The 9,832-nt window shown below is 59.1% G+C and overlaps 1 protein-coding gene across 1 annotated transcript; it reads right to left on the minus strand.

Moving 5' to 3' along the window:
• Positions 1–965: 965 nt before the first annotated feature.
• Positions 966–8,738, minus strand: UPK3A (uroplakin 3A). The gene is made up of 6 exons (XM_086711815.1): positions 8,607–8,738; positions 7,436–7,591; positions 6,046–6,322; positions 4,885–4,967; positions 2,892–3,024; positions 966–1,291 (listed from the first exon to the last, which is right to left on the minus strand). The coding sequence occupies exons 1-6, from the start codon at positions 8,656–8,658 to the stop codon at positions 1,144–1,146; spliced, it is 849 nt and encodes a 282-aa protein (XP_086567941.1). The 5' UTR covers positions 8,659–8,738; the 3' UTR covers positions 966–1,143.
• Between the last annotated feature and the right edge of the window lie 1,094 nt (positions 8,739–9,832).

A 9,832-nucleotide genomic window follows, 5' to 3' on the forward strand; every position in this document is an offset into this window, starting at 1 on the left:
TCCCTCCTCCCCACGGCCCAGGGACTGGATTCCTCTCAGCTCCCGTGGCCGAGGCCACCCTGATGGACCCTCAGCCGCTTTGGCTTCTCTTGACCCTTCCCTGCCTTTAGGCTTCTTCTCACAGCTTCTGCCTCCTGCCTTCCTGGCTTTGGAACCCGCTGGTGGACCCGTGCTGGTCTCAGCATCCGTACCCCCAGAGGAAGAGCTGGTGGTCTCAGTGGACCCCATCAGCCACTGCTGACGAAGGCCAGCGGGGAGACCGCCGCCTCTCAGGAGTGTTGTCAACCTCACAGCTGACAGGTTAGCGTGCCTGCTTTAACCCAGCCCTGCTCGGAGAAATTTCTCCTTTCCGTGATGGGAAAACCATGACTCGTTTTGCACATTCCCCAGAGGGAAGTGGTCTTGCTACCTGGCTCAGAAGAGAGAACTGAGTCTTCTGAGCCGGGAAGCAGGAGTAGGAGGGTCCCTGCGGCACCCCCACAAGTGGACTCAGTGCTCCTCTTCTGTTTCCGGAAGCCTCTTCGGCCCGCCCACCGCGGTGCCCTCAGGGAAAGCAGGGAAGGAGCCTTGAAAGTAGCCATTTACACATCAGCCCATTTTACAGATGAGGAAGCTGAGCCCCGGAGAGAAGGAGATGGCTGCTGGGGGACACAGGAGTTGATGGCCGCTGCCCCTGTGGGGCCCAGTTCAGCTTCAAGCACCTCGGAGTCAGCGAACCCCAAACACCATCTAGTGGCTGCACGCCTGGCCCGTCTCTCGGGACCCCTCCAGCTCACGGGAGGCGATCGGGGGGTGCTGCTTCCCCCATCTTCCGGATGTTCCAGGGGTTCTGACACCCGTTTTCCTAACCCTCACCCCCTCCACTCTGATGGAAACTCAGTCCCCTGCCCCCACCCTCCAGAGAAACAATCCGGCCCCTCCGCCCAACACGGACTCAAGCATTCATTCATCTGTCTTGTCCCTCATTCATTTGGAACTCAAAACCTTGGGAAGATTTTATTGACAGTTTTCCCGCAGGTTGGGCCAACACACCCCGTTCCGCCGTGGGTGGGGTCAGGGCACCGGCTGCCCGCACACCCCCTGGGCAAGGCCAGTGGGGAGAAGGCCTCCCGCCCAGGAGCGGGCCCGGGCTCAGTCCTGCAGCTAGCTGGAATACACCTCAGCCCTGTCCAGCGGCGGCCCCCGGTTCCCAGACGTGTACGCGGGCTCCGAGGTCCCCAGGGACTTGGGGACGGCCTCCTGCGTGATCTGGGAGTCGTGTGTCGTTTCCCTGTCAGAACCGCCCGTGTCCCTGACCAAGCAGAGGAAGAGAGTAAGGGTTAGGGGCACAGAGCAAGCCTAAACCCCTGCAGCTGCTCAGGGACCTTTCTACTTAGACGCTGCCCTCGGCCAGAGACCAGTCTTTCCAGAGCCCTCACTGCGTGCCAGGGCCCCGGGATAAGGGAAGGGGCACCCCCTTTGGAACTGCGGGAACAGACGATTTACAGATCTTGCCATGAGCTGGACACTTGGAGGCCGCCGTCCCAAATCCCCAAAGAGCTAAGATTGTGGAAGACAGGCCACAGGAAAGAATGACCAGACAGAACGGACAGGAAGGCTTCCTGGAGGAGGGGACAGGTCATAGATCCCGAAGGAGGGGGCTGAGAAAGGCATTCCAGGCAGGTGACAGGAAGGGCTGGGGTAACAGTGGGCAGTCTGGTGTCGCTGGGGCTGGGATGGGGATAGAGGAGGGATAAATGGGAGAGCCAGGCTAACGTCAGGTAACAGGACCTTTGGTGCCAGATTAACGTGCTGCCCACAAGGAGGGAGGGACATACCCGCGTCCCCAGGGCTCCCAAGTCTGACCAGACAGACCAGTCTCCTAGTGACTAATCTCATCTGTTATTTGTGTTTTTAAGGATTTAAATGGCAGAGGGCAACCTGATTTGCAAGTTCATTGTCCCCTTCCCCATCCCCCACCCAGCCCACAGGGCTTTTCCCACCTGGCTGGTCTCTGTGTCCCCTTAATTTCACCTGCTCCGAGGGGACTTCCCATCTGTCCTCCCACCAGCACTGGGGCAGGCACCCTCTCCCCCTTCAGAGCCTCCCTCTCTCTGAGCAGCACTCTGCATAGGACCTGACGACTCATCCCTGTACAGACTCGGCTCCTCCTGCCCCTTCCTCCAGGAAGCCCTCCCTGGCAGGGATCCAGCCAGGACCTTCCTCCCCTTCCTCTAGATTCCCACAGCACCTGCCGGTGCCTTGATTCCCCCCCTGCGCCATCGTCCCAGGACGAGTGGATTGTGGGCACACCTGACTTCCCACCAGGCAGCCCTGTGAGCTGCGACGGACCCCCCACGGGAGACCTCAAGTCCTCGTCCAACATCAGAGCTGTTGGTAGCTTCAGAAGCCCAGGGCTCTGAGCTCAACTCTGTTTTAACTGGCTGTTGTGACCTTGGGCCTCAGTTTCCCCATCTTACAGCAAGTAGGTGAACTGAACTACGACAACAAAGCTAATATTTCCTGAGTGTCCAGGTGCTGCTGCCCTGAAAACTCTAGGGATTATGTCACTTAACCTTCAAGACTCCACAAAGAGGATAGTATTTATTCGTATCCCCGTCGCCCGGATGAGGAAATTGAGGCACAGAAGGAGAGGTGTCGGAGCCGGAAGCTGCCCGCAAAGCCCGGGTACCGAGCCCCTCCCTACCCAGCTGAATGATTTGACCTCGGACACCCCAGGACACTGCTCCTCTCTCACCAGCCCCTGGCCCCGCCCCCACCCCGGGGTGGAAGGCAGCTCCATGGCCTTCTGGGCTCTCCCCTGCCTGGGGGGGGGGGGGGGGGGGAACGCTCGAGGAGGAGCGTGCCTGGTGTGCACCCCGAGTCGCACCCTCCAGCCCGCGGCTACTCACAGGAGGCTGAGGACGATGGCACCAGCAAAGGCGACGAGCAGGAAGAAGGGCAGGGAGCCCAGGATGGACGTGATGACGATCATGCCCCCGCTCCGCCGGCCCGGCCACGTGTCGATCGCGGAGTAGGGGGTGGCTAACGGGACACGGGCCCACTTACTCCCCAGACACTGCACCCCTCAGCCTTCTCCCAGGGACACACAGGGGACCCCCCCCCCCACCCCCAGGCCTGGCAGCCGCAGATCTCAGGATGAAGCAGGGAGCCGGGTCGGTGTCTGTCCCCCCCCCCAGGTCTGAGGCGGAATTATCTTGCTTGTTCCACACCCACGTCCCAACTACCTCGCGTGTCTCGTCTCTTCCTCTCTTAACTGTCTTTCCGCATAATTTTATTTTTAAAAAATGTTTACTTAATTTTGAGAGAGAGAGCCAGAGGGAGAGGAGCAGAGGATCCCAAGCAGGCTCCAGGCTGTCAGCACAGAGCCCGATGCAGGGCTTGAACTCACGAACTGTGAGATCATGGCCTGAGCCAAAGTCCGAGGCTTTAACTGACTGAGCCACCCAGGTGTCCCTGGCCTTTTGCATAATTTTAAATTACAACCTAACTCAACTCTTCTGGTGAAATGGATGGGATACGGATTATCCGCAATTAAAGATGAGGCCTGGGGCACCCGGGTGGCTCGTGGGTTAAGCATCTGACTTCAGCCCAGGTCATGATCTCGTGGTCGGTGGGTTCAAGCCCCGCGTCGGGCTCTGTGCTGACAGCTCAGAGCCTGGAGCCTGCTTTGGATTCTGTGCCTGCCTCTCCTCTGCTCACTCTCTTTCTCTCAAAACCCTCTCAAAAATAAAATTTAAAAAAAAACTTTTAAAGATGAGGCAAATGGCCCTGGTCTAACAGAACCCCTCCACCCCTCTACCAAAGTAACCCTTTAGAACTCAGTGAACAACTTACAGGTCCTACGGTGAACTAGCTGCTTTCTGGTCATTGCCCCATATAGACCCACGAGATGCCCATTCTACAGATCACTTTCTGCAGCTCAGGGAGATTGAGTTCCTGTCCCAGGGCGCTCGGACTCTAGACTCGAGTTTACGTGCCGGTCTGTCTAGTCCCAAAGGGCACAGTCTTCCCACAAACTGACCTCGGGCCCTGCCCAAAAAGAACCGGGCCTGGTGCTTTTGCCTGGATAATTCAAAGGAATCCGGCTGGGGAGGCAGACCAAGGGTTTTTCCTCCCACTTCTGAGATGTGGGAACTGAGGTTCTGAAGGGTTCACACAGCAGTGAGGGGCAGAGGCTGGGCTTGAACTCGGGACTCTTGGTCCCAAGGCAGCACTGTTACCGGGGGGGGGGGGGGGGGGGGGGGGCACAACGCATGGGCAGGTGGGGAGCCACCCCAGCCACATGCACACACGCCCTGTCCACACCCGTCACTAGCCATGTGACTTCAAGCTACCTTTCAGAGCTACTGCATGGCCCGTCAGCTTACCATGGGGTTGGACTCAACACGGGGTGGGGGGGTCAGGATGGAATGCAGGACAAACGCCACACCCACCTCAGTTACTCCAGCAAAACCCGCTACAACACCTCAGACAAGGGAGGGGGCAAGTGTCAGGTAAACCATTTTAAGATGCACCTCTGGGGCCCTGGGTGGCTCGGTCGGTTAAGCATCCGACTTTAGCTCAGGTCATGATCTCATGCTTCGTGAGTTCGAGCCCCGGCTCTGTGCTGACAGCTCGGAGCCTGGAGCCTGCTTCGGATTCTGTCTCCCTCTCTCTCTGCCCCTCCCTCCCACCCCACACACATGCACGCACTCTCTCTCTCTCTCTCTCAAAAAAATAAATAAATATTAAAAAACATTTTTTTAAAGATGCACTTTCCTCATCAACCCAACAGCCTGCCCTGCATCTGGGGAGACTTTTCCCCATGACAGGCTGAGTTTGCTTCCCCGGGTTCCCCTGAGGGTTGCCCCGCAGCCCTCCCCCCCCCCCCCCCCCACTTACGACGGTTGGTGCGGATGGGGTCGGACCATAGGGTCTGGTCCTGTACTAAGCCCGCGGACATGTTGACGAGGATGTACTTGAACCTGCAAGGAGACGGAGGAAAGGGCGACTTCTATTCATCCTGTGCGCCCCAGCCACCGGCAGGTGGGAGGGGTTGGGAGGACAGGTTTGGGGGACAGACGGGGTACTTCTAGGAGATGGAAATCTAGGCGGCCACAGGGTGGGCTCTGGGCGACAGGACAGTGCTGGATTTGGCAACGGCACCGTTGCCCCATATTCCTGCCCCTGGACTCTTTCCAGGAAGCCTCCGGGAAGGGACCAACGGCCCTCCTGTCAGCTCTCCCTCTGGGAGCCCCGCCCCCACCATTTCTCTATTATCTATACGAGGCCTGTAGCATACTGGCTGAGTATTAACCCATTTGTCCTGGTGGTATTTTTGCCTTCCAGTATTCCCAGCTTGGTCCTTGGCACACAAAAGGGACTTTAAAAAAGAAAAAAAAAAAAAAAGGAATAATATTCATTCCCAACTCAACTTTCCTGGGACAGGGCTATATTTTTATGTAGAAAACCCCAATCAAGTGTTTCTAATCATAAAGGAGAATCAGCACAAAGTACCAAGAGCCCACTGACGGTCTCATACATGGTCAGTTTAAAACAGTGGATATTCTGAGAACCAAAAAATCAACAGCCTCTAGTTTAACACTTAAAAAAAAAGGGGGGGGGCGCCTGGGGGGCTCAGTCGGTTGAGCGTCCGACTTCGGCTCAGGTCATGATCTCACGGTCCGTGAGTTCGAGCCCCGTGTCGGACTCTGTACTGACAGCTCAGAGCCCGGAGCCTGTTTCAGATTCTGGTCTCCCTCTCTCTCTGCCCCTCCCCCTCTCACACTGTCTCTGTGTCTCTCTCTCTCAAAAATAAACAAATGTGAAAACAAAAAAGATTTAAAAAATAATAAAAGAATTTCAAGATGACAAAGGCAGAGGATTAAGCCAAGCAGGGGTCCTTCTGAGTGCATGGGGCCCTGGCATGGTCACACGCCCTGAAGCAGGCCCCTTCGTGAGCCCTGGGCCAGTCCTGGTACAAGAAACGTGGCCCTTCTGGGCCCTTCTGGCCCTTCAGGGCTGGGGCATGACGGTCAGTCACCCACAGCTGCCCACACCCACCTGTACTCCGTGGCCGCCGACAGGGGCGGGTTGCAGAGGCCGTGGAAGTTGGGGTCTGAAAGGCAGGTGCCGTTGGCGCCCACCTTGACGAGGTAGGCGTCCAGGATTTCCGAGGCCCGGGCCACATCCCCGATGGCATCCAAGCTGGGCAGGTCACCACAGGGGATCAGGTCAAAGGCCGCTGCCTTATAGGGGCCTGTCCTTCCCCCCTCTGTCTGCTGGAAGGTGGAGCTCAGCGGGGTCTTGGCATCCTGCACGGAGGCGTTCCTGGAGCTGGCTGCAGAGACAGGGTCCGGAGTGAGATTCCTGGCCACCTCAGCTCAAAGGCACTCACTCAGCCATTCACCCAATACCCGCGGACAACCTCCCTGAGCCAGCGCTATGCTGGGCCCTGCGTCCCAGGCCGAGGCAGGTTCAGCCCTGCTTCGAGGGCTCCCTGTGCAACGGAGGGGGCAGACGGGATCACCTCTCGGCTTCGGGCGCCGTGCCCGGCTCCCGGCTCTCACCCACCTCCTCTTCCTACAGACCCTCCCGCCCCAACAGACTTCCACCATTTTCCCCTGAGAGCCCTGGATCTTCCGTAAAATGAGAAAGGAGGGTGCTACGGTACAGGGGAAACAGCATGCAGGCAGACAGACCTGCGTTGGGTCCCTTCCTTACTTGCTGGGTGATTTTGGACAACCCCTTGTACCTCTCTGGGCCCTGGTCTGTAAAATGGGAGAGAACCCCCCTGCAGTGGGCACAGATCGGGCGCAGGTAGGCAGGCGGGAAGTGTCGGCTGAAAGAATGAAATGATGGCCCTGAACGGGCTGCCAGAAACGTCAGAGGTCGTCACTGGGTTCTTTCTCTCAGAAGCCCAGGATCGCCCCAGGGAGCAGGCGAGGCCGGGCCAGAGCACGTGGGTCCAAGTGCATGCTTTCCCTCGCAAACCCCAATCAGGCACCACCTCGGGGAGCCTGGGGAAGGGCCGGGGCTTGAGACACCACAGTGATCTGGGTTCCCTTTCCAGCCTGGGGGCTCCCACGAGTGACTCCACCTCTGTGAGCCTTGATTCCTTGCTCTGTGGTGGGCATCCTAGCAGCTGTCCTGCCGGCCGGTTGTCAACATTAGCTCTAAGGTGTGGGAAGTACTGAGCACGATGCAGGTGCTCAGTGACTGGTGCTGCCTTTATTTCTCCGCTAGACTGGACGCTTCTCGGGGACGAGTCCATACATGTGGCCTCAGCTCCCCGCCCAGGGCTGGCACGGAGCCCCCAGGGCTGCCTGTCAGCGAGGTACACGGGGGTAGTCGCGTTCCGGTGCTAAAGCACCCCACTACGCGTGTCCTTTCCTCCTCCCTGCAGACAGGTCAACGCCCCTTTCAGTGCGGCCCGCGGGAAGAAGGCCTTTACCTGAGTCGACCAGGACATAGAGGTACACCTCAAAAGCGCCATCGAGCGCCGCTGAGCTGTCAAACACGCAGAGAGGCTTTTCCAAGGCCACCGTGGTGAGGGTCGGGTTGTTGGTGGCAAAGGTCACACTGGCCAGCTGGGGCTGGAGGTTCACACCTAGAGGAGGCAATGGGGACAGGAGCTGACCCCCAGCAGAAGGGCCCACACCCCTGGGCACACTCTGCCCCCCACCCCATGTCTGCACAGGGTTCCCGACACCCAGAGTGTGCCGGGCACTGGGGTTCGCCCTCCCCGAGGGCCATTTCAGGAACTTGTCTCAGACACAGGCGGCACCCCTGCCCCCACAACCCCCCCTCCCACCCCCTGAAGCCAAGCGGCCCAGCCCCCTGCTGCCCTCTCTCTCTTCGGTTGCCAAGAACCCCACTGCCTCTCCTAAGCATCTCTTCACGCAGTCAGCCCAGTCCAGCGGCTCCACTCTCTTCACGTGGACCCTTCCCCCATTCTCGGCTCTCTAACATGCAACCCTGACCCTGTCACTCTCCTCCTGGGCCCCTTCTGTGGCTCCCCACTGCGTTGGAAGGGACTCCAACACAGTCCAGCCCCTCTGAAGGGGCATCAAAGTCCTGAGGTTCTGGGCTTTGCTTCCTTGGGCCTGCGGCCTCACCCCAAAGCACGCCCCCCACCCACCCCCACCCTATGCTCCAGCCACGCTGATGGACAGTGGTCGGGAGGTTCCCAGGATAGACCATACTGCCTCCCTCCTTGAACTTGCGGGGGCTGCCCCTTCCCCTGCAATGCCCCTCCATCCCCGCCAGTCCAGGCCTCTCCAGGGTCTAGTCCCGCCCCTTCTCTGCTCTCCCGCAGCCCCCTGTGCATCTGTCTCTCACAGCACCCATCACAGGGATCTGTGATCCCTGAGCCCTGGAATCCCACCTGAGGAAGCTTATTAGTTAGTGTGGTCTATTGTTAGCAACACCCGAATCCCCAGAGGATCCACAGGGCTTGGCACAGAGCAGGCAGGCGTGCCCGTTCCTGGAGAGAACACGCGAAGCTCCCCGTTCCCAATGCTCCTTTGCATCCAGGTTCCTCTGAGGACTGTGGGAGGGTCAGGGCCCAGGTCACAGCTGCCCGCCCTCCCGAGGCACGGCCCCTTCTCCCCTTCCCCGCTCACCCGAGCCGAGGCGCAGGCAGCCGAGGGCCAGCAGGGCCCAGAGCGGAAGCATGGCCTTGAACCAGCCGCGGGGAGCGCGGGGCGCGCGGTCCAGCGGGCACCGCGCGTCTCAGGGTCCGCGCACCTGGCGGCCTGGGCCCTCCCTCGGCGCGCCCCGCCCCCGCCCGCGCCGGCCAATCCCCGGCCTCCTCGCTGGCTATTTGCATACGCCCCGCCCCGTCTACCCAGAACTCTGGTTCCCCGGGGCACACGCCCGCCCCGCGTCTCCACCGAAGCGCCTACTGTGTGCAAGGAGCTGGGGCGGCGCTCTCACAGCGTCTCTTCCCTAATGAGACCTCTGCGGGCAAGACGTCCCCTCTTTGAGCCACGGCTTCCACCCTGTGAAATGGGCCTCTAATTCCTACGGCTGTTTACGGAGACCCTACTAGGTGCCAGATACTCTCTCGGCTCCTGTGAAGATTAAACAGGCTAATGAGAAAAAGCGCTGTCATAGAGACCACGAGGTCCCGGGCCTGTGAGCTCTCCAGAGACCCCGCTGTGACCCTTGGGGTTCACAGGTGGACGGCCAGGGACTCTCCAGGCCGCACACACACTCTTCCAGCGTCAGGAATCTCCAAGTGTGTCTTAAATACTGTATTTTACATACAAGAAATAAATCAACAAGCGGGGGGGGGGGGGGAACTAAAATTGGAAACTTAACAGAAAGTAAGGAATCCGGGTATAGCATGAACGACATAACCCGGTGCAGAAAACTACCTAGAAACTTGACGAGGCCTGTCTGACTGTGCTCCCTTGTAGAGAGCACTGCGAAGGCAGGGAGAGCTGTAGCCAAGGCCTGGACCGCAGGAGTGAAGCAGGGGTGGGGAGGGCAGAGCAGTTCTGCAGCGACTTGGGTGTGCCCCAGAACTGGTGTCAGGACCCAGGTCCTCAATACAGCACGAGGGAGATTTGGGGGGCCGGGGGGGGGGGGGGAGGAGAACTCAGGGAGTTTTGAATTGGTAGTATTGCTAAGATAAAAATAGCAACTCCCTAGCTCTGTCTGCTCAAAGGGCCTAGCCACAGTCACTTAGCACTCTGGGTCCTGCAAAAGCCTTCCCCAGTAAAAGGCACTGGGCCCCCTGGGAGAGATGGTAACTTCCGGGCTGGGACAGAGAATGTCAGGAGGAGCCTAGAAACTAAAGTACTGGAAAACGATGGGACTATGTCCAAGGTGCAGGCCCAGAAGG

This window comes from Puma concolor, chromosome B4 (genome assembly GCF_028749965.1).
Source record: "Puma concolor isolate L17-30 chromosome B4, mPumCon1.1.hap2, whole genome shotgun sequence".
In the NCBI taxonomy this organism is placed as follows: domain Eukaryota; kingdom Metazoa; phylum Chordata; class Mammalia; order Carnivora; family Felidae; genus Puma; species Puma concolor.

Coding starts and splice junctions, on each gene's coding strand:
- UPK3A (XM_086711815.1), bottom strand. CDS start 8,658: ATGCTTCCGCTCTGGGCCCTGCTGGCCCTCGGCTGCCTGCGCCTCGGC. Junction 7,592..8,606: donor CTGCCTGCGCCTCGGCTCGG/GTGAGCGGGGAA, acceptor TGCCTCCTCTAG/GTGTGAACCTCCAGCCCCAG. Junction 4,968..6,045: donor TCGGCGGCCACGGAGTACAG/GTGGGTGTGGGC, acceptor GTCTCCTTGCAG/GTTCAAGTACATCCTCGTCA.